This window comes from Sceloporus undulatus, chromosome 1 (assembly GCF_019175285.1).
Source record: "Sceloporus undulatus isolate JIND9_A2432 ecotype Alabama chromosome 1, SceUnd_v1.1, whole genome shotgun sequence".
In the NCBI taxonomy this organism is placed as follows: domain Eukaryota; kingdom Metazoa; phylum Chordata; class Lepidosauria; order Squamata; family Phrynosomatidae; genus Sceloporus; species Sceloporus undulatus.
Genome location: NC_056522.1, coordinates 377,197,770 through 377,222,481, shown reverse-complemented (window position 1 = coordinate 377,222,481; position 24,712 = coordinate 377,197,770). Strand labels below are relative to the sequence as shown.

At 42.3% G+C, this 24,712-nt stretch overlaps 1 protein-coding gene across 2 annotated transcripts; it reads right to left on the bottom strand.

Moving 5' to 3' along the window:
- Positions 1 to 1,063: 1,063 nt before the first annotated feature.
- GNG2 (G protein subunit gamma 2) lies at positions 1,064 to 8,109 on the bottom strand. Of its 2 annotated transcripts, none has more exons than XM_042446477.1 (3): positions 8,023 to 8,109; positions 3,022 to 3,162; positions 1,064 to 1,958 (listed from the first exon to the last, which is right to left on the bottom strand). In XM_042446477.1, the coding sequence occupies exons 2-3, from the start codon at positions 3,106 to 3,108 to the stop codon at positions 1,830 to 1,832; spliced, it is 216 nt and encodes a 71-aa protein (XP_042302411.1). In that variant the 5' UTR covers positions 3,109 to 3,162; positions 8,023 to 8,109; the 3' UTR covers positions 1,064 to 1,829. The 2 variants fall into 2 exon arrangements, with proteins under 2 accessions (XP_042302411.1, XP_042302412.1); XM_042446478.1 differs by having other exon boundaries at positions 3,022 to 3,159; positions 8,023 to 8,103.
- Positions 8,110 to 24,712: the final 16,603 nt, after the last annotated feature.

Sequence of the window (24,712 nt, the reverse complement as noted above, 5' to 3'; positions counted from 1 at the left end):
GAATTCCTTTGGGTGGTTCAGCTGCTTGGATTTTAAGGTGAGTTTTGGGCAGTAGTTGCAGTCGTGGTAATAGTGCCACCACCATAAATGTCAGTTGTAGTATTTGCAATGTCATAACTCTGACTTTATTGCTGAGTGCCTTCATGTTGTTTCTGACTTATGGTGACTCTAAGGCGAACCTGGTATAGGGTTTTCTTGGCAAGATTTGTATAGAGGAGGTTTGCCATTGCCTTCTCCTGAGGCTGAGAGAGTGTGACCTACCCAAGGTCACCCAATGGGTTTCATGACCAAGTGGGAAATTAAACCCTGGTCTCCAGAGTCGTAGTGCAACACTCAAACCACTATGTCACACTGGCTCTCTAACTCTGACATATGGCATCATAAATACTGAAAAGGATGCCAGCAGTATTTCTCTGAATGGAATACAGAATGGAACAACAATGGATGCTTTATGTATAATTTGTTTTAAAGAAAAATTCTAAATGGTTTTAATACAGTTTAATTTCAATTTTATATGTTTTAACTACCTGTATATGAATTTTATTCTAATTTTTTTTATTTTATTGTAATTTTCTGCCTTTTGGGAACAGCCTGAAGTCCCAGTCTGGGAAAAAGGTGGCATATAAACAAAGTGATGGATGAATCAATGGATGGGAGATCTCAGGTCTGGGCTCTGAAAGGGTACCCTGGCCACCTTATGGGTCATGGGGTGCACCAGAGAACAAATTTGCCAGCGGCATCTCCATTTTGTTTATGCCTGACACTGGTAAAGACAACAATGGATCCCACAACCCTGAAATCTGCCCATCCTGTGCCCTAAAGAAGTGTATTGCAAGCTAGCTGATATGGGGGACCATCAATTTTTCCTCCCAGTCTGGTCAGGGACTGGTACCATATTTGTGCTCATTAGCTACCATTTTGTTCTTTCTGTTTTTGGTGGTTCTTCAGGGACTGGCAGGCAATGGCTCAGGGACTGGGACTGGCCCACAGACCAGCACTTTGAGTACAACTGCCCTAGCACCCAAATCCTAGGGAATGAGGCAACAAAGAAAATGAGTCAAAATACTCATCACAACATACAGTTTACTTGCAGAACAAAAGCTACCAAATACAAATGTTAGAAAACAGAGGTACTAAGTATACTAGGAATGCACAAGATAGCCCCCATGGGCTGTTCAAAACTAAGACACATTTTCAGCTAAATCCGCCATCAAAAAAGTTGTTTTTAGACCAATGTGGCTGCAGATTCTCTCTCCCGCCCCCCGCCCAGTGCTCCCTGCCCTTGTGTGGCACAACTATAAAATGCTAAATACACACAAAGACCCCACATTAAGAAATGTCATAATAAATCTAACCTATTGCAATTATTTTACAATTGAACATAAATAAAAGAGACATTTAGGGAAAAGCAACAGGGGAAAAATTCATAAGGCTACAAACACACACACACACACACACACACAGCTTTGCTCTGCATCCCCTCTTTTTAATTTTATTTTAATATTTTTGGGAAAAAAAGACAAAAGGGGTTTGTTTGGCAAGAGCAAATTGGACACTAAATCAACTCTTTTACACATTTCCCCCTCCCTCTCCAGGCAATTCTGCAGATGTCAAGATCTTTAGCCTCATGATGTGGATCAACATCATCAAATCCTCCAATGAAGGCAGACAATTCTTTTTTTTCATCATGCACTTACTTCCCTGTAAACTTCCAGGCTGTTTGATTTTATTTTTAATTTGGTGGACTCTGGAAACATGTCCACAGTGCTGAAAAAATCTCTACATCAGTGTCCAGGGTAGCCCAAATCGGAGTCAGGCTCCTGTGAGGTTTACAGAATGGCACAGAAGAACTTCTTCTCCCTAAATGGGTTTTCTGAAGCAGGGACAGGAGTCAATAAAGGGTCCTCCTTGGCATGAGCTTCACAGTAGGCCATTAAGTCTGCGGCTGCTTTGGACACCTGGAAGGAGGGATAGAAAAAGCTGGAAATGATCACAAGAAAACTGGTCCTCTGAACTGTAATCCAGTTGCTAAAAAGAGAGTCACACTGTGGTAAAGCTAACTTGAGGGTTAAGTTTTCAACACAGAAAGCGAAATCACCTTTTTGGTTAAGTTGGAGGTTAGGTTTTCAGCACAGAAAGTCAAGTCACCTTTAGGGTAAAGTTAATTTAGGGGTTAAGTTTTCAACCCAGAAAGATGAGTCACCTTTTTGGATAAAGTAAAGTTGGGGGTTAAGTTTTCAGAACAGAAAGTTGAGTCACATTTTGGGTCAAGTTAAGTTGGGTGTTCAGTTTCCAGCACAGGAAGTTAAGTCACCTGTGGGATAAAGTTAAATTGAAGTTTAAAGTTTTAGCACAGTAAGTTGAGTCACCTGTTTGGGTAAAATTAAGTAGTGGAGGTTTAGGATTTAGTACAGAAAGCTAAATCATCTTTTGGGTAAAGTGTTAAATTTCCAGCACAGCAATTTAAGTCACATTTAGTTCAAACAATGGCTAGCTCTGGCATGGTATGGAATATAGTTCTTTTCCCTTTTGCTCCTGGAGGTTTGGCATGTGTGTGAGTGAGAGAGAATATCACCTTCTCCATCATACTGCAGAGTGAACCCTTTCTTATGTATTTATCTGAGATTCAAGATAGCTTACAAAAACATTTTAAAAGATCCAGATCACAGAATCATAGAGTTGGAATAAACCCCAAGGGCCATTCAGTCCAACGACATTCTGCCATGCAGGAAAACACCATCAAAGCACTCCTGACAGATGGCCATCCAGCCTCTGTTTAAAAACCTATATGATTTATCAATGACTCAGTGAATTAATGAGATTTTGCTACACATTGACTGATTCAATAGGTCTATTATAGTACCAACTCAATTGAGGTCTTTGTCCCCAGAGGTTTTACTCATTATGGAACTTCACATGAAGGAACCCTTCTTACAGTTTAGAATGACCTCTGGGGGTTAAAACTCATACCATCATCCAAAAGCTACTGATGACATGAGTGAAGAATGATCTGGGGTTTACCTTTATTCTGTCAATGTTGGCCTCCATTTTGAGCTGTTCTACCAGTTTCCTGGCTTGCGCTATGCTGGTGGTGTTGTTGCTGGCCATTGGAGCCTTCTTTCTCTGTATGCGTTTGTTGCTTTTTCCTCCTCAAATGCTCTGCTGAAGACAAGAGAATAAATTAAGGCAATCCATCAGGGAACTAATAAACTGCCAGACATGTAAATCAATCTGCAGGGATGGGGAATCTAACACAGGAGACGGTGGTTACCAATCATATAAAAAACAAAAGCAAAATCCTGCAGTTTGGTAGGTACAGTTTTATTGGTAGTGAGATCCCAGAACACACTTATTGCCGCTTCTTAAAAAATAAATTTTAGCTAGTCAGAAAAGGGATACAGATATTTGTGTATTTCATTGTCACATGCAAGAAGGGAAAATATTTTCTCTCTATGCTGAATGCATCTTTATGCATTGTTTACATTTTTTTTTTTCATTTGGGGACTTTATTATTCAGGATTTTTGCAGAAATTGTAATATAGTTTTTCTGCAAAATTAGGGGTTGCACACACTTTTTTTTCTTCATCAGCAACAATTATAAATAGTGCCGGTCCTTTTGCTCTTGCAAATGGCAGAAAAATCTCCCAGTGGTTGACCATTTTTCAACAAGGAGTCTCAGTTGGTTCAGACACTTTTTTCCAAAACTAACCAAATCAATGAACAGTCTTTATATTCCTCATTTAGAACAAAGCTGCACCTTGAAATAAATTAGCTTTCTATGGAAGATCTTATCTTCCGCATACATAACTTCCCCTATGGGAAGCGGTTAAACATTTTTGCCTGAAGCCACACATCTGGATTCTGTTCAAGATTATGGAAGTTGAGTTCAGGATGTGGACTAGCTGAGTTCAGAAAGAGGAGGAGAGGTGGGGAGGAGTAGCAATAGCCCAGGGCTAAGGGGTAGGTCCTTTTCACATAGAATAAGCAGTGGGATTTCCAGTTGTGCATTTAGAAGGAAACAAAGAGGTACATTTTTTGTGATGTACATCTATTTTCCATTTTTTAATTTAATGTTGTAAGGTTGCAGTACTACCGAACATCACAGGTGAAAAGGTCCTGCAATGAAATCCAGCACTGGCACCTCACTGTGTTAAGTTGAATACGTAATTTGTTGTACTTTTACTAAAATATATATTATGGCTTAAATTGTGATTGTGTTTGCAACATTCAACTACAGCTGGCCCCACAGAACCCAGAAAGAGGTATAGCATTGCTCGGGGATGTGCGTGCACAATCGGTTGCACATTTGTTGTCTGGGTTCAGATGGCAACACTGGCTCTGGCAACACAGTTAATATGTAACTCCTCACGTGGAGCTATTCAGTATGCAACCCCAGTGTAGGATCTCAGCCAGAGCTGATGAAGAGGAAATCAGATGGAAAAGAACATTTAACACGAGATGTGATTCTACCATTACCGTGAACTCCCATGTCTGTTTATACTGCCTTCCTACTAAGCTATGGAAGATTATTTCTGAGGACTGACTCATCTACATAAAATAAAAGCAGGCAGCTTCCTGAGGACTCACCCACCCACCAAAATCCACATCAGCAAAACTAGTGGTTATTAAAAAACAGTTGTGCCACACCCCTAAATTTTGTCAATGCAGTAAAAAAGAAGAAATACTGCACAATTCTTTTAAAAAGAAGGCACAAAAAGAGCATGCAGCTTAGAATCATAGCATCATAGAATCAAAGAGTTGGAGGAGACCCCAAGGGTTATCTAGTCTAACTCCTTGCCATGCAGGAACACAGAATCAAAGCACCCCGACAGATGGCCATCCAGCTTCTGTTTAAAGATCTCCAAAAAAGAAGACTCCATCAAACTCCAAGGGAGTGTGTTCCACTGTCGAACAGCTCCTCCTGTCAGGACATTCTCCCTAATGTTGAGGTGGAATCTCTTTTCCTGTAGTTTGAACCCATTGCCTCATGTCTTTGTCTCTGAAGCAGGAGAAAATAAGCTTGTTCCAGCCTCAGTATGATCTCCCTTCAAATATTCAAGCAGGGCTATCATATCACCTCTTAACACGCTCCAGTTTCTCAACATCCTTTTTGAATTGTTGTGCCCAGAAAAGGATGCAGTATTCCAGGCGAGGCTTGACCAAAGCAGAATAGAATGGTACTGATATTTCTAGACACTACTGTATACTATTCATGGAGTCCAGAATCACATTGGTCTTTTTAGCTGCCACATCACACTGTTGACAAAGCTTGTATTAGTGAGGATGTACCCTTCTGATTCTGCAACAATCTCAGGGGAAACGGCCTTGAGGGGCATATAATGGGTTTGGGGATGCACATGTGGTCCAGCCCTGATGTGAATTTTTGTGGGAAGAAAAAATCTGAGAATACATTTGAGTATACAAAGAATAAAACTTGTATCTGTTCCTGGAGCATTGCTTGTTTGGGATTGGGTTGCCAGGATGGAAACTGGAGAGAGTACCTGAACCTTTAATGGTTGTGCAGAAGAGATAATTTCAGCAGATGTTGCTTGTCACACAGCTAGGTAACAACCAGTGATGTCATTCAGGTTGGCGTCATCCAGTGCGCTAATGCATGGTGTCACACCCCTTCACTGACCTCCTCCCACGCCACACCATACGGAATCCTTAGCAGTTTTTTGTACTAATGTTACTCATAAATTGTAATTCCTGTATATCACTGAATGTCATGGCAACAGTTGTGACATAAAACAACTAGCAAAATTAAAATTGTACCTTTAAATTGCAATATCATACGCACAGCCTAAATGTATTTACATATATCTTGTTTCATGTGGCTGAAGTGAAAATTTGGTAAGATGTAATGTTTCTAAAGAAAAAAAATTTAAAAATTGAATAGCTAAATTAAACTTTTTAATTTTTTTAAATTAAGTTTTAAATTTCAATTAAAAACACCCCAGGGACCTCTCCTTTCTCTTTCTGCTGAGCCTTGGCTCACTCACACCATCTCTTCAGCATTTTAAAGGAACGTAGACAAAGGAGCTTATCACACGGGAGGAATTTCTCTTAATTTCGAATGAAAAGAAAGTGGGGCCAGCGAATTTATGTGAATTCGAATTGCATTCGAACTTACTTCCCGTTGCCCGAAAATAGCTTGCCATTGCCCGAAATTGCGTGTGGTAGTCTATCACACAATAACATGAAACCCCATGATTGCGTTCAGACTGACTTCCCATTGCCCGAAATTGCGTGTAGTAGTTTATCTTGCAATAATGTTAAACCCCATGATTTCATTTGGACTGACTTCCCATTGCCTGAAATTGCGTGTGGTAGTCTGTCACGCAATAACGTTAAACCCCATGATTGCATTCGGATTGCCATTGGATTTTACTTCCAATTTCCCTTGTCTGATAAACTCCAATCACCACTGATATTACTGACTTCACTTGGAAACTTCCCTACCAGCCTCTTCCCAATCTAATGTCCTCTAGAGACATAGGGCATGCTGGCTGTAGCTGATGGGCATTGTATTCCAATAAAACTCAAAGGCACTTGGTTGTCTGTTCTCTTGCAAAGGGTCGATGAGAACCAAAGTTAGCTGCTCCCAGGTTACTTTTGTAGCCCCTGGGGCCCCCAGCGAAGTCAAATCATTTGCCCCCAAATGCCCTGGTAGCAAGCATAAGGGTCTTTTGCCATTCGGGGGGGGGGGGGGGAGGCCATTTCGGTCCAGAAGAGGCCTTTTAAAAACAAACAAAAAGGAAGTCTTTTATAGAAAAATATCTTTACAGTCTTTTTAAAGACTATAATAGTTTTATAGTGCTTGTTTTGTATGCCCCAAGTCATTTTGACTTATGGCAACCTAACGAACCACATAGGGTTCTCTTGGCAAGATTATTCAGAGGGGGGTTTGCAGTTGCCATGTTCTGAGGCTGAGATAGTGTGCTGTCACTGTGGCTTTTATGCTCAAGTGAGGAACCGAACCCTGATCTCTAGAGTCGTAGTCCAAGACTCAAACCACTACACCAAGGTGCTCTCATGCTATAATTAACTTTAACTGCCATGGTTGTATCCTATGGAATCCTAGGATTGTAGTTTGGTGAGTTGTCTGTTGAGAATTCCAAACACTTTCCCTTAACAGCAAATCCCAGGATTCCATAGATGTTTCCATGGCGTGTAAAGGGGCATCATAGTGCTATAACTATGCGGCGTGAAAGAGCCCCTTGTAAATTGTAACTGGGTCACTTCATGATAATGTTCTCTCTGGGTCATAGAACATAGAGTTGGAAGAGACCGCACAGGCCATCCAGTCCAACCCCCTGCCATGCAGAAATCCAATCAAAGCATCCCCAATAGATGGCCATCTAGCCTCTGCTTAAAGACCTCCAGAAGGAGACTCCACTACACTCCGAGGAAGGAGTTATTCCATGTCGAACAGCCCTACTGTCAGGAAGTTCTCCTAATGTTGGGTGGAATCTCTTTTCTTGTAGCTTGCATCCATTGTTTCGTTCTCTGAAGCAGCAGAAAACAAGCTTGCTCCCTCCTCAATGACATCCCTTCAAATATTTTTAACAGGGCTATCATATCACCTCTTAACCTTCTCTTCTCCAGGCTAAACATCCCCAGCTCCCTAAGTCGTTCCTGTAGGGCATGGTATCCAGACCTTTCACCATTTTAGTGCCCTCCTCTGGACACGCTCAGTTTCTCAATGTCCTTTTTGAATTGTGGTGCCCAACTGGACACAATATCAGGTGGGGCCTGACCAGACAGAATATAGTGGCACTATTACTTCTCTTGATCTAGACACTATACTTTTATTGAGCAGCCTAAAATTGCATTGGCCTTTTAGCTGCCGCATCGCACTGTTGACTCATGTTCAACTACATTTCCCATCCTGTCTGCTGCCCTAATGTTCAGGGAAACATTTTTTTTTTTGTTTTTTGTTGGGTTCTTATAGGGTCTTAGACAGTAGAGAACGATCATATATGCTTCAGTTTGTTTGGCACATGACTGTGGACCACTCACCTGTCGTCGACCTCAGATGCTCCTGTGTGATGTTGAGTGTGCAACAGAACCACACTGTTCACTTCAAGAGGAATTGGAACCCTGCAGGGTTAAAAAAAGGAAAACATGAGACACACATTGTCCTAAGCCTTCAATAAATGCATGAATACTTAGAAAACACACCACAAAAGAAACAAATAAACCTAGTCTTTCAATAGCACAAACAGAGAATTCAATTGAAGTCATTATATCTTTCCATGAGAATAATAGGGTTGCCATAAGTTTGAAATGACCTGGAGGCGTACACACAACAACAACAGAAGATAAAGCACAATCTGGTACACTCTTCTGCAGGTAAGTTAGAAGAGCCAAATTCAGCCAACAGAACCATTTCTAGATTGTTGTTGTTATTTTTGTTGTGTGTCTTTAAATTGACTCTCATTTATGGCAACCCTCTCATAGTTTCTATGAACTGTGAAAGCTGAACACTGAAGAAAGTTGATAGTAAAGAATTAAATTGTTTGAACATCAACTCATTTTAAATGTGCTAGATGAGAATTCTACACATACCCTGAACCACCAAAATGACAAATAAATGGGTCCTAGAAGCAAGATGGCTAAACCGTTCTATTTCTGACATACCATGAGAAGGCAGGAATTGTTAGAAAGAACAATAATGCTTGCTAAGTGGAAGTCAGAAGGAAAAGAGGGAAATCACATTATAGCTGTGTAGACTCAGTCAAGGAAGCCATGGTCCTGAATTTGCAAAACCTGAGAAGGGCTGTTGATAACAGGACACCATAAGTTAAAGCTGACTTGATGGTTATTAACAACTACTTGTAGAGTTATCTTGGCATGATTTCCTCAAGGGAAGTCTGCCATAGCCTTCCTCTGAGGCTGAGAGGATGTGACTTGCCCAAGTCACCTAGTGGGCTTTCATAGCTGAGTGGGAGTTTGAACCCTGGTCTCCCAGAGTCCTAGTCCAACATTCAAACTGCCACACCACGAGGCTATATAGTTAAAAAAACAACCTCTAACACATAGTTGCTTTGAGATCCTAAATGAAATGGTGGTTCTTTCAAACAGGACACTCAGAATCATAGAGTTGGAAGAGACCCCAAGAGACATCCAGTCCAACTCCATTCTGCCATGGAGGAATAAACAATCAAAGTATTCCTGACAGATGGCCATCCAGCCTCTGTTTAAAGGCCCCAAAGAAGGAGACTCCACCACACTCCAAGGCAGCATATTCCACTGTCAAATAGCTCTGTCAGGAAGTGCTTCCTAATGTTGAGGTGGAATCTCTTTTCCTGTCGTGTAAATCCACTGCTCCATGACCCAGTCTTTGGAGAAGCACAAAACAAGCTTGCTCCAGCCTTAATATGACATCCCTTCAAATATTTAAATATGGCCATCTTGTCATCTTTCTCCAGGCTAAATATACCCACATAATGCATGGTTTCCAGACCCTTCACCATTTTAGTTGCCCTCCTCTGGACACGCTCCAGTTTGTCAACATCCCTTTTAAACTGTGGTGCCCAGAACTGGCCACAGAATTCCAGGTGAGGCCTGACCAAAGCAGAATAGAGTGACACCATTTCTTCCCTTGATCATTCTAGACTATACTTCTATTGATGTGCTACACTTTGTTGAGTTTAGGCACCCATCATCTCTGACCACGGAAGCTAGTGACTTGGGAAGTTGAAGTTCACGAACATCTCCATCTTCAGAGTTGAGAAGAATGGATGGAGCACTGATGCTGCAGTCTATTTTCAAAGGGTAAGGAACCAATGAGTGGCTTGCTAGCAGGCACCTGACCATATCTCGTTGTGCCTTTCCAACATGCAGCAGAAGTGATAGGGAACCCACTTCTGAAAACAAGACTCAGGTTCTAAGAGAAGAAATTTTGGAGATTATCATACAGGGTTATAAAAGGAAGAAAAACTGAAGGCTGTTGTTATCATATTGCAATCGCAGTAAGAATTTTACACAACGTCAAGCTCATCCAGTACTTCTTACATTAACGATACACAAATATACAGCAGTGAGATCAGTTATGGTATGTGGAACATAAGTGCGCTCCACTTTCATTTTTGTTCCAATGTTATATTGTAATTGAGAAAATGTGTGGAAATATAGATCGTTATAACATGATGCTCCCGTTCACTTCCGACAGTGCAATTGGTGTGGAATTGGCTCTAGTGTGATAATCTCCAAAGCAGCTGCCATGGGACATGCAGCTTGAGAGCCACAGGGAGAGGTTGCAAATGTTACTTGTTTGGGGGATTCTGGGAATTGTAGTCAAAGCAAATAACAGGAGAGTGTGAATTTCTGCATGGCAGGGAGTTAGACTGGATGGCCCTTGGGGGTCTCGTCCAACTGTATGATTCTGTGATTGTAAGATTGACTGCAGTGGATCAGTGCTTAAACCCTCTGGGGACAGACATTGTGAGACATCAAACTGTTGCCTTCAAAATGTTTTCTAGTAACAGCAAATTTACTGAGAATGTGTCTTTTAAAAATCTGCTATATAAGGTGAATAACATTCTTCCTATCTCCCAAAATAGCACACACTTACGTTGTCAAACTAGAATTGTTTCAGTTCTCCCACACTGGAAGTTTTAGTGGCAAATCGAAATCCTGCCTCTGTGAAACTAATCCAAGTCCCCTGAATTAAATGTTGTTTTTTTTTTAAAAAAAAGGTATGATTTAAGGAATTTATATCCCACTTTCTTCTTGTAGAAAAAGGGAGAGTTCAATGCAGGTCAAACAATGTAAAATCTGAAACCTGAGCACCAAATTATACTAACACATGGTGAAAGCAGAAAGTCAGAAATGCAAAGAGCTAAATTGAATCTTGGACTACTACCTAATATTGCAATAGAGAAGAGAGTAAAACGAGATACAATTTTTGCTTCCCCCATATCTGTGGGTCTTTTAAAACCATTCTTGGTCTGCGAGGCATGACCACATACCCAGCTCCCAGTCTGCAGCTTTGTTAATGGAGGTGTCCGTGTATCTCAGTTTTAGAGCCAACAGTTCATCCTTTACAACAGCCTTGTGAGAGTATAGGGCAGGATGAGAGTGTGAATGTGACTATCTCAGATTCACCCAGTGAGTTTCATGACTGAGGAAAAGGTAGAACCTGGACTTTCCAACAACAATGACAATGTCCCAGCTCAACACCTTTAACCACCACACTGCATTCCTTGCCAACATGCACTCCTCAGTCTAAGATCAAAGGCCTCCGAAAGCAACAAATGCGGCATTAAATCCACTTCTGCTACACAATTGGCTGCCTTTCAGATATGTGGGTACTAGAGATCCTCTCATCTCCAACCAACAGGTTAAGGAGATACTACAGTACCTGGTTTTTTTGTGTACCTTCAAGTCATTTCCGACTTACAGTGTCCCTATCATAGGGGTTTCTTAGCAAGTTTCTTCAGAGGAGTTTTGCCTTTGCCACTGGCATCCTCTGAGGCTGAGAGAGTGTGACTTGCCCAGGGTCACCCAGTGGGTTTACACAGCTGAGCTGGGATTCGAACCCTAGTCTCCTGAGTCATTGTCCAACCCTCAAACCACTACATCACACTGGCTCACAGTACTTAGGAGTTACTCAGACAAGGGAAATTGGAAGTATAATCCAATGGCAATCCGAACGCAATCATGGGGTTTAACGTTATTGCGTGATAGACTACCACACACAATTTCGAGCAATAGCAAGCTATTTTCGGGCAATGGGAATTGGGAAGTCAGTTCTAACGCAATTTGAATTCACGTAAATTCACTGAATTAGCGAATTCATGTGAATGCGTTCTGGCCCCACTTTCTTTTCATTTGAAATTAAGAGAAATTCCTCCCGTGTGATAAACTCCTGTGAGAAAGCTAATTTTGAGCACAATATAACAAATAAAGCAAACTTTCATTTGAGGATATCTCCTTCCAGCTACAAAGTTCACATAGAGAGACGGGTAGAAGGATGCACAATAGCAATGGCAAGTACATTTCTATAGCACTTATCAGTGCACTTAAGCATTCCCTAAGTGGTTTACAATGTGTAAGATAATTGCCTCCAACAAGCTGGGTACTCATTTTAGCAACCTAAAGAAGGATGCCAGGTTGAGTTGACCCTGAGACCCTGGCTGGAATTTGAACTCACAACCTTATGGTTTGTGAGTGAGTGGCTGCAGTACAGACATTTAACCAGGGCTCTTGCACACAACGTACTACTAACACAGATGGAAGGAAGAGGCTTTTGCAGACCCTTTTTTATAGACCCTTTTGCAGTCTACAAAGAACTTCTGCATTCTCATATTCAATTACTAGATTTTCAAGGGAGGATGCTTACATTGCTTGGCCCTACAAATACATTTCAGTTCTCTTTCCTGAAGAAAACTTAAGTACAACCTGCGTTTTGCCCATGCTCTTTTTAATGCTGCCACCTGGTAAATTTGAACATACCTTCCAAAATTTCACAGATGAAAACTGGGCCGAATGGCCAAGCAATATCAGACTGTGGTCAAGATGGCAAAAGTTATTCATGAAGAAGAACATGCAAGTCAAGAAAGGCTGCAGCAGTTTGCTTTTGACAGAGCCTGCAGGGAAGGGTAAGATTCTGCTCCTCCTTCTCTCCCCCTCCTGCTGAATTAATGGAGTACAACCTACTTTTGCACTCTGAACTAAATCTGCAGCAACTGAACTACGCTGAGGGCAAAGGGGGAAAGTGGGAGGAGGAGAGAAAAAATGGGACATTTTAAAAGCGGCTGAAAAAGTGGGAAGGCAACATATTAATTGAGACTGTTCCTCTCAAATCGGAACAACTGGAAGGTTTTCTGCTGTTCCAGCAACTGGAACACAAACCAATGGTTTTAAATTATGAGAGTAGTAGTCATCATCATCATCATCATCATCATTCCACCATCCTCCTGATATAGGGACTCAAGGCGGCTAACAAAATTTAAAACAGTGCAAGTTAAAAAAATAACAAAGCATTAAAAATATGAAGTTTAAAAAACAATTACAAAAATTAAAACATTACACATTAAAATTTAACAACTTTTTATTCTGCAAACCAAAAGTAAAAATAACCCCCAAGTATGTGCAGCAAGCCCTTGGTATCTGCCCGCTGGGGTTTGGTTCCAGGACCTCCTGTGGATACCAAAATCAGTGGATGTTCAAGTCCAAATACAGCAGTGGTTCCCAACCTTTCTAATGCTGCGACCCTTTAATACAGTTCCTCATGTTGTGGTGACCCAAACCCATGAAATTATTTTTGTTTCTACTTCATAACTGTAATTAAATAGGTATTTTCCAATGGTCTTAGGTGACCCCCATGAAAGGGTCATGCGACCCCTAAAGGGGCCCTGACCCACAGGTTGGGAACCACTGAAATACAGTGATGTACTGAAATGGTGAATCTTATATAAAATGCTAAAATCAAGGTTTGTTTTTTTGGAATTTACATATTTTAGGGAATATTTTCAAGCCATGAATGGTTGAAACCATGGATACGGAGGGCTGGCTATATATATGCTTGCAATGCCAACTCCATTGTGTTTTTATAGTATAGTTGGTCCTCCACATTTGCGGCTTTGACTTGTGTGGCTTTGATTATTTGTGGTTTTGATTAATATGTTCTCTCCAGGAATTTCTAAGTCCTCGAGCGCAACTCTGCCAGACATTGACCATAGAGTTGTGCTGGAGAACCTAGAGGTTTCCACAGAAAGCACTTCTTTAAGCTTTTGTAGGTCCTCCAGCATGATTCTATGATCAGCTTTTGGCAAATGTTGAGATTCCTAGAGAGGTGTTCTCTTGGGTAAAAAGAATAGTGGTTTTTTATTTGCAGTTTTTCCACGTTCACGGGGGTTCTTCACCTCTAACCCAAACAAACATGGAGGGACCACTGTAGTTTTTCCCCTAAGCTTTGATAACAGTTTGGGGTATTTTTCTTCTTCTTTTTAATCCAGGTATTTTCTGGTGGTGGGCAGGATAATAAAATTGCTAGGATACTGAAGTGTGGAAATGGATTTGCTGCTCAGTATTGACTTCCTCCTTTAAAAAGAAATTGTTACTTTGAATCTGAATGCTAGGATTGTATGCAATGAAGAATCCTCTGGAAACCACCAAACCATATGAGGAGCAGCTTTGAGAGCTGGGTATGTTTAGCCTGGAGAAGAGAAGGTTAAGAGGTGATATGATAGCCCTGTTTAAATACTTGAAGGGGCATCATACTGAGGAGGGAGCAAGTTTGTTTTCTGCTGCTCCAGAGATTAGGAGATGGAGCAATGGATGCAAACTATAAGGAAAGAGATTCCATCTAAGCAGTAGGAAGATCTTCATGGCAGTAAGACCTATTCACGCTCCCTCAGAGAGTGATGGAGTCTCCTTCTTTGGAGATTTTTAAACAATGGCTGGATGGCCATTCTGGCAAGAGTGTTTGGATTGTGTCTTCCTGCATGGCAAAATGGGGTTGTACTGGATGGCCCTTGAAGTCTCTTCCTCGAGGCCTCTTCCAGCTTCTATGATTCTAAGGTCCTATCCTGTGTTCTCACCAGACCATACCTGTTAGAATGGTGGACAGAATGGCGTTACAGACCACCTGAAAGCGGTGGTCTGCCGGTGCTGCCGGTTGCCACGTCCGGGAACTGCAGCGGCCAAACCGCGCAGTTCCCGTATGCGGCAAAAAGAAGCCTGAAAATGGTGCTTCTTTTTGTGCCCCGGAAGTGGCGCCACAAGGCGCTAATTGCGCATTCGCAGTGTCACTATCGGGACATGACGTGCGGACGCTATGAGTCCGCTACGTCAAGATGGTGGCGCCCATGTGGGAGGGTGCCGCCATTTTGTACGTACCCAATACGTACTAGGGTTAGGGGCATCAGGAAGTGACGCCCCTTCCTAACCCTAGTACGTCCTGGGGACATACTATAGGCACGTCTGTAACGTGCCTTAGTTTCTGCAGAACATCTTGAAACACAGGTGGGCTCATGTCTGGAATTTCTAGCCTCCTTTTCTTGAAAAGGACCAGCTAGGGAAGGCAAGGGTTTGATGGATCTGCACCCCCCCCCCCCAAAGCCTTTCTTCCCTATCTTTTGCCTCCATCAGGGAAGAATGAGAAGCCATGGCAATCCTTCCACCCAGAGTGCAATGGCAGCGACTTTAGTTGTTTCCACCTGGTATGCAGGGACATGTCATGCTCGTACAAAGACACTGTTTAGCTGTATGGAGATGATAGGAGTTGCGATCCAACCTATTGTGTGCAGCTAGCTGGGACAGGCTATCTTAGCTCAACTCTGAAATAACTTCCCAAGAGTGACACATTTCATTCATCCCCTTTTGAGGAAGGACAGAAAAATGTTGATTTCTGGAACGAAAATCTTAGATTCCTGTAACAGGGGAGTTGATTCACAGGGAGTCTTTCTTTCTTTCTATTCGGTCTCCCTTTCTTTCTTTCCAAAGCAATATCATATTTTGAGGGGTGGGGTGGGGAGGTTTGATTTATGATGTGCAGTTGAAATTTTGCAAAGCCACAGAGCCAGGATGCTGGAGGGAGGCCAGCAAAAATGAGTGGTAATGAGCCTGTTTCCATGGAGATGGTTTCATTAGCATGCTGGCGTACCATGCCGTGATGCTGCGCTTGACATCAGCAGCGAGGGCAGTGGGCAAAAAGCTGCCATGTGCAGGGAAAAAAGACCCTCCTTCTTTCTTCTCTTCTCTCCTGCCTTTCTCTGCACCAATGAGAAAGAGATTATAATGGCTGATCCTGCACTCTAAGTTCTTTTGAACCCTAGGGCATTGAACTCCCCCCCTCCAGTTCAAGAGATGTTGGAGCATTTTGACAGCATGATGCTTTGAGCCCTGAGAGTAAATAGAGAAAGGAAGGAAAGGCCAAGAAAGAGAGGCAATGCAGAAATAAGCAAAGGACCACTCCTTCATTGCTTGCCATGATCAGCCAGGTTGTCATCAGAACATTCTAAGTGTATGCCAAGACGGATGCCAGCATCATCACCACCACCACCATTTACTATTCCTAGATTTATATCTTTGTATGTGGTACCACATCATCCAAAATCCACCAAACAGTGATACCTTTATTGGACAAACCAAAATGCACATTAAATATGTTGCAAGCTTTCAATGCTCCACTGGCTTCTATATCAGTCAAGATGTCAAAAACCATACAGGAGGTTTTAAATTAAAAATGGAAGATGTTGGTTATAAGCCTGCATTTTGTTGTTCTTGTTCTCTGTTCAGATGGTCTGGAGGGGTTATTCATGCAGGCTGACCCCCCCCCCTTTCTGGCCTTGTGGGTGCTGGGAGATTCAGGCCAGGAAATAAACTTAAAATTCCACTTGCAAATTCTATTTGGACTAAGTGAGCTTAGTCTGTGGGAAAAAGAACTGAGCAGTTTCACAATGTCCATATTCAATAAGGGGCTGCTGTTACATTTGACATTATCAGACAAGGGAAATTGGAAGTATAATCCAATGGCAATCCAAATGCAATCATGAGGTTTAACGTTATTGCGTAATAGACTACCACACACAAATTCGGGCAATGGCATGCTATTTTCGGGCAATGGGAAGCCAGTTCAAATGCAATTCAAATTCACATAAATTCTCTGAATTAGCGAATTCACGTGAATGCGTTCTGGCCCCACTTTCTTTTCATTCGAAATTAAGAGAAATTCCTCATGTATGATAAGTCCATTTTCTCATAGGACAACTTGCAAAGTGACCATTGCACTTTGGGACAAAAGCACAATAGAAACAACATGCCTCAGACACTTTTGCTGGTGCAAGGAGCCCTGGTGGTGCAGTGCTTAAACACAAGGTTGTGAGTTCGATCCTGAGAGGCTCCCAGAGTGACTTAGCATTCCATCCTTTCGTATGTCAGTAAAATGAGTCCGCAGTTTGTTGGGGGCAACTGGCTTACATGTTGTAAACCACTTAGAGACTGGTTAGTTCAATATGAAGTGGTATAGAAATGTAAATGCTATTGTTATTGCTATTTTGCTGGTGTCTTGTCATGTATCCCTGCAATTCACTAATAGGGTTCCTTAGTTCCCCTACAGTCAAAGACTCAAGGTGACTTTCATTGTTGTTCCATGCCTTCAAATAATTTTTGACTTATGGTGACTCTAAGGTGGAAATTTCATGGTGGGCTGAGAGTGTGTGACTGCCCAAGGTCACCCAGTTGGTTTCCATGGCCAAATGGGGAATCAAATCCAGGTCTCCAGAGTTGCAGTCCAGCACTCAAACCACTATACCATGCTAGATCCTAGATGACCTACAATAGCTAAAATAGGTATAGCAAAAAATATCACATTTTTGTGGACACTCCTCATAAAAACAGAGTTGGAAGAGACCCCAATGTCCATCCAGTCCAAACTCATTCTGCCATGTAGTGGTTTGAGCAATGGACTCTGGAGACAGGGTTCAAATTCCAATGGAAACCCACCTTGGGCAAATCACAGTCTCTCAGCCTCAGAGGAAGACAAAGGCAAATGTTCTCTGAACAACTCTTGCCAAGAAAACCCTGTCATAGGGTTACCTTAACTTGGAGATGACTTGAAGGCCCACAACAGCAACAAGATGTTTTTAGTGTGTAAAGAGCACATATAATGTAGTGGTTTGGATGGTGGTCTAGGACTCTGGGACTCAGCCATGGAAATCCAGTGGATGATCTTGGGCAGGTTACACTCTCACAGCTTCAGAGCAAGGCAATGGAAAACTGCCTCTGAAGAAGTCTGGCCAAGAAATCTGGAGATGGTTGCCATATTGGAGCCAGTGTGGTTTAGTAGTTTAAGTGCTGAACTAGGACTCTATGAGCACAGGGTTAGAATCCCACATAGCTGTGGAAAGCCACTCTGTGACCCAGGACAAGTGTCCTAAATATATATATATTTCTGTCCTAAAAAATAGAATGTGGGTCCAGAGTCCAAGTGATCCTTGAAAAATGTATTTGAAAAAACAAAACATGATGTTTTAAAACCCACAACATATCAGTGCTAGTATGAAATGGGAGGAGGAATAATCATGCTTTTGTTACTCTTGAAAAAAAACACTCTGTAGGTAAGATTCTTGGTTGGAATGTATTACTGTATTTCCTACTTTTTTTCTCACAATACTGGGGGTGGGTTTGAATACTTTTGAAAAGGTTGGGCTGTTTACTGAAATACTGGAAGGCTTTTAAAAAGCAGCAGGTCTTGGATTGTTGAGCTGGCACCTCCTCTCGCCCAGCTCCCCGGGGAAACAGAATTTTGTAACGGATGGTAACCATCTTCTAGTTAAACAAGATCTGGGCAGTTGGCTCACGGCGCGCAAGCAAGATGCCCCCATGCTGGAACACCGACAGATGACATTTACGTTATTTTCTGGCATTTGCAGACTTCTCCTTCAAATGTTGGCAAGTAGCAAAGATTTGACAGGCACAACAATTCACAACAGCTTTGCGGCATTCCCGTCACGTGAGCCTGGAAATGGAGCCACCAAAGAGGACACCTTGCCAGGAGTGATGCCTGCTGCCCAGGGATATGCAAATGAACAAGAAAGGAATTTTGCATGGAAGACAGTGACAATGGTCACTTATTTAGAGGCAGAGACAAAGAGGGGTTTGGCCCCACCCACTGTGCCCTGATTGGCCCTTCCTGAGTGGGTGTGGCTAAGGGAGACTATAAAAGGGATGTTCTGCTCTGGCCAGGGAGAACTGGCAACTGGAGAAGAATCAAGACCTGCTCCAGGAGTGAGCAAGTCTAGTGGCACCAGGGGCTAGTTTTCCACCCAAGAATGCTTTGAGGGCCACATGGACTGCCAAAAATGCCCCTAAACCCACTCTCTGTTTGAAAAAGGGGGAATTTTTCAAATACTGCTGGCCCTTCCTTATTTGTGGCTTTGGTTATTTGCGGTTTTGATTAATATGTTCTCTCTAGGAATCTCTAGGTTCTCCAGCACAACTCTGCCAGATGTTGGCCATAGAATTGTATTGGAGAACCTATAAGTTTCTTAGGAAAATACTTCTCTTGGCCTTTGTAAGTCCTCCATCATGATTCTGTGTTCATTTTCTGGCAGATGTTGACCACAGAGTTACACTGGAGGACCTGGAGATTCCTAGAGAGGTAGTCTGTAATAGTTTAAAAAAAAATTATAGTTCTATTTATAGAATAGGGTTTTTTATTTATAGTTTTTCCACATTCACAGAGGTCCTTTACCTCTAACCCCAGTGAATGTGGAGGGACTGCTGTAGTAAATGGTCCTTATTCTGCAAGTGCATTGTTCTCCCTAAAGCAGTGATTCCTAGATTTTGGGGGACTTCAGCTCCCAGAATTCTACTGTCCAAGATGGCTGGGGCTTCTGGGAGGTGAAGTCCAAAACACTTGGTGGACCAAATTTAGGGAATCACTGTGAGTCTTCCAGGACAGACCATTCACCCTTTCTTTTTGGACAGAAAAAAAAGCATTCCAGGGAGTCCGGAGGGATAACATGTTCACCTCTGCTTCCACAAACCTCAGCTCAATACAGATGTTATGATATGGTCGAAAAAGCACAACCAGAAGTATAAGGTAACAGATTTTAAGCCATTCTGCTATCAACCCTAAGAGATCTTTCCTCAAACCAACAAAAACTTAAGAGGTAGCAAGCATGAACACTAAGGCTAAGGTCCTACACCAAAGAGAGGGAGGCTAACTTTCCACTCATAGAGCTGTGCATTAGGAAATGGCAACATTGCAACCAAGCCTGCAAACAAATGTAAAATGCACAATCATAACACAGTATCATATGCACAAGGACGCCACAAATTCAATTCTGCTTCCACAAACTTCAATTGAATATAGATGTTACAATATGGTCTAAAATACACAACCAGATGCATAAGGGAACTTACGCACGCTCACGTCACTAACAGGATGCCAGCCAATGAGATTCCCCCCTTCCCAAGTTGTAAAAACAAGTTACATTTCAACCAAAGAATGAACACCTTTACAAAATCATTGTTCCAATTTTGATTATTTTTGATGCTACAGGTCTAATATTGCAACCCCTCTAAGTTTCGCAAATCAGATTGGGGAAACTTTAGCATACAACTGATAACTTTGTGTAGTTCTAAAAGCTACCCAAGGACTGGAACATTGCAAGAGTTGGACGGAGGTGAATAAATGAACAGCATCCATCCATTGGTGTTAAAATGAAACTCTGACTCATCTCACCTCCTTTTCTTAAGGTATCCCCCATAACAGATGCCTGGTTTCTGTCTGGTATTTCCTTTCTCCTCCCCTCCATATCCTCCATGGGAGAACCTGTCAGAGGAACAGTGGCTCCTTCATAAAGCTGCAGATGATCCAGCCCTCGATTGGAGCTGTGCAATAGAAAAGACAAGGCTGGCATTGTAAAGTTTGGGCTGACAGAACTGCCACTGTGCTCAAGTAGGTGGTGGGGAAGGGGCTGTTGGAAACACAGCCCCAGTTTATTCTTGCAGCTCTGCTCCCCCCTGGATATAATAAAATCCAGGTGGGGAAACTACTTGTATGTCAAGAGCATGACAGACTCGTTGACATGGCTGGGCCAGATGCAGCAGTACAGAGATTTCTCAAGAAATTCAGTGTCCTCTGCCCGAGATAGGAACTAGTGGCTTCACAAAAGAGATCCTGGATCCCAAGTTGAATTGCTTTACTGCTGCTAATGGAGTTTAAATTTCATTGTCATTGTTCTCAGTCCCCACGAGGCCGGCATTGAGATCCCTCCAAACGAACTGAATGACAGCAGAGACAATGTCTGATACAAAAAGTAGTCTTGTGACTCCATTAGTGTTATTCTTTTCTTCCTTCTGGATGATTTTTTTTTAACATCTTTTGCCTGATGAAGAAGGCAGTGGAACTTGGAAAACTTGCATGATGCGTTTAATGCCTTTTGGCTGGCCAAGAAAGGTATCACTCTTTTGTGGGTTTTGGATTTATTATAATGATTATTCATGTACATCTCACCATTTCCTTCATACCAAGACCCAAGGCAGCTTACAAAATATTAAAACAAATGCAGATAGAAATACATGAAAACCATCAATGAATATTATCGGCTTTGGAAGCAGACTGCTACTGTGTATCACATATCCCTCAACCCCCTGATTTCACAGAATCATAGATCACAGGGTTATCTTGTCTAGCCCTGTGCCAGACCAGAATACATAACTGTAATTCTCTTGAAAGATGCCTATCTAACTTCTGTTTAAAGATCTCCAAAGAAGGAGAGCCCACCACCCTTTGAGGCAGCCTGTTCTACTGTCAACAGCTCATACAGTACAACAAAGAAGTTCTTCCTAATGTTTCGGTGGAATCTCTTTTCTTGTCATTTGAGTCCATTGGTTCATGTTCCAGTTTCTGGAGCAGCAAAAACAACCTGGGAAAGCCCCAATTAATCCATCACCCCACTTTTTCAAGTGCTTTTAAAACGTCTTGGTTTCTCTCCTCCTCTCACTTTCTCCCTTTGTCCTTGTTGTTGTATGCCTTCAAGTCATTTCCTCCTTATAGCATCACTATCATGGGGTGCTGTTGTTTTTTGGCAAGATTTGTTCAGAGGTGGTTTATCATTGCCTTCCCCTGAGGCTGAGAAGGTGTGACTTGCCCAAAGTCACCCAGTGGGTTTCATGCCCAAGCTGGGAATCAAAGCCTGGTCTCTAGAGTCATAGTCCAACCCTCAAGCCACTACACCATGCTGACCATCTCACCCTTGCAACTGCTGCAAATGGAATTCAAAGTGCAAAAGTAGTTTGCACTCTGTTGACTCTGCAGAGGAGAGGGGACAGGAGGGAGCAGACTTAGGCAAAAGCAAACTGCTGCAGCATCTCCTAGCTTGTCTTTTCTTCCTTTAATAACCTTTACATCTTGACCATACTCTGTTGTTTTTTTTTTTTTTTTTTTGGTATGTGTGTCCTAGTTTTCATTTGTGAAATGTTGGAGGGTGTGGTGTCAGTTGCTGGGGAACATGAAACAGAGAATGCAGCTAGACAGAGGCCTTGGTTGTTTGTTTCCCAGACAGCCACTGCATGAACAGACTGCTAGACCAGATAGGCCATTGATTTGACCCAGCTTCAGGGCTTTTCTGATGTTCTTATCAACACAATGGGAGGGAACTTAGCTGAATGTTAGTGATAAAGCAGCAGTTGTACATTTGTTGGATGATAGGCCTGGAAATGCAACTGATTTTATAACTGCCAGCTCAGTAGCAAGCATGGGCTGACTATTAGCAAGGAAACTATTGTGATAAGAAGAGAGGGGAAAATGTGTGTGTATTTGAGAGAGACAGAAAGACAGAGAGACAATTTCATTTAAAAAACAAAGGGTGTCTCTTTTGAGGTCTTAGGAAGTCTCTCCCCGCCCCCCAAATCTCAAATGTATAGGACAGTTAAGATTATTTAACACTGATGGAGAGGTACTAGGCACATGTTCCAGAATACTTTGCTTTCAAAGCCCGTGTAGGACATACAAACAGACAAGATACACAAACCATTCTTTGTTTTAGTTGTTAAATTCTGAAAAGATATTTCAGACGATCTGAAAAGCTGGACTAGATTTACTTCAATAAATGTACGGAAAAGAATGCATTTATAATTCTTTCCCTTTCCTTCAAAACCAGGCAGATCATGTTTCCAGCCTGCCTTAAACTGATGCTATGACTGTAGGTTATTATGAAGCATTGCACTTTTAAAAAAAATATCCACATGTTCTTATCCTTATCTGCTTTTGTTATTAACCTAGCTGCTGTTAGATCTTAGAAATGTAGACCTGCATTAATAAATAATAATAAAATCTTTATTTGTATCCCGCCCTTCCAAACGATCAGGGCGGCTTACAATGATGCAGCAAGTGCAAGCAGAATACAAAGGTTAAAAACATATACACAACAACAACAATAATCTAAAAAAACAACAATAAAAGCCCCTTAGCCCAACCTCATGGCCACGGAAGAGGAGGGAGGCCCACAGGTTATTTAATCGGGGAATGCCTGCTTGAATAGGAAGGTTTTGAGGTCCTTCCTAAATTGGGCCAGGGTGGTAGATGAGCGGAGCTCCGTGGGCAGCATGTTCCAAAGGGCTGGGGCAGCTGTGGAAAAGGCCCTTCTCGAAGTGGAAGCATTGATAATTATACCAACGCTGGCCATTTTACATATGTGTGGCTGCAGAATTTGGCCTGGTTTTGGTGCAGCTAGGAATGTTGAATTGAACTGACACATGCTTTAGTTACATCCTGTTTGGATTACTTTAACATGCTCTTTATGTTTCTTTTAAAACATTTTAAACTAAGCAGGTCATGCCTTTGAATCTGATGCTCAGTGTTCAGTTGGTCTAAAGATCTGCAGCCATATTGCTTCTGTTGCTGTTGTGTGCCTTCAAATAGTTTCCAACTTATGGCGACGCTAAGGATCTATCATAGGGTTTTCCTGGCAAGATTTGTTCACAGGAGGTTTGTCGTTGCCTTCCCCTGAGGCTGAGAGAGTGTGACTTGCTCAAGGACACCCAGTGGGTTTCATGTCCAAGTTGGGAACTGAAGCCTGGTCTCCAGAGTACTAGTCCAACACTCAAACCGCTATGCCATGCTAACTGGAGCAATTTACAAGGATTGTACAACTGTGCTACAATAGCTCCACAGGCTGCCAGTCTATTTCTGGGCATAATTCAAAGTGTCAGTTAGGGTCTGTAAAACCCTTTATGGCTCAGGCCCAAGTTATTTGAAGGACCATATTCTCCCATATTAGCCTTCTTCTGGGTAGGCCTGGTAAAGGGTCTGGAAACCACCAAGCCCTATGAAAAGATACTAAGGGAGCTGGGTATGTTTAGCCTGGAGAAGAGAAGGTTAAGGGGTGACATGTTAGCCATGTTTAAATATGTGAAAGGATGTGCTACTAAGGAAGGAACAAGCTTGTTTTCTGCTGTTCCAGAGACTAGGACCCAGAGCAACAGATTCAAACTACAGGAAAAGAGATTCCACTTCAACGTTAGGAAGAACTTCCTGATGGTCAGAGCTGTTTCACAGTGGAAGATACTGCCTCAGAGGATGATGGAGTCTTCTTCTTTGGAGGTTTGTAACAGAGTCTGGATGGCTATCTGTTGGGGGCACTTTGATGTTGTCTTCCTGCATGGCAGAAGGAGGTTGGGATTGGGGGACCCTTGAGGTCTCTATGATTCTATGATATTCAAACTAAACTTTATGGAGCACCTATTGATGGTAAAGGCTGTTTGACAGTAAAACAGCCTGCCTGTTTGACAGTGAAATGGCCTTCCTCAAGCAGTGGTGGTTTCTCCTTTGTGGGAGAGTTTTAAACAGAGATTAGATAGCCTTGGACCACATGACCTCTGGAGACACATCACATGCCATGATTTTATGGTTTCTCTGATCCCTGAAGGCCTCACTGTGTTGGTTCCCCCCTCCTGCTCAGACCCTAGATCTGACTAAACTTTCTCTTCCCTGGGCAAAATTGCCTCATCTCCTCCCACCTCTGGGACTGCTTCCCATCCTCTATTGACATTATATTTTTAGCTGCCACCAAACAAAGGCAAACATGCCTAGCCCAGATTTGTCCCAGTGGTGATGTCAGCGATGACAAGAGAATCGGCCATGCATCATTGTCCCCTGAGCATGAGGCCTCTTGGACTGCTTTAATTAGGTATCCGTTCCAGAGATGAATTAATTAATTAGCAAACAGCACCTGGAGCACAGAATTCA

Bases quoted from the DNA above. Each gene is read 5' to 3' on its own strand.
- GNG2 (XM_042446477.1), bottom strand. From the start codon at position 3,108: ATGGCCAGCAACAACACCACCAGCATAGCGCAAGCCAGGAAACTGGTA. The intron at 1,959-3,021 runs GTAAACCCCAGA...CCCTCCTTCCAG, and splicing joins CCAACATTGACAGAATAAAG to GTGTCCAAAGCAGCCGCAGA.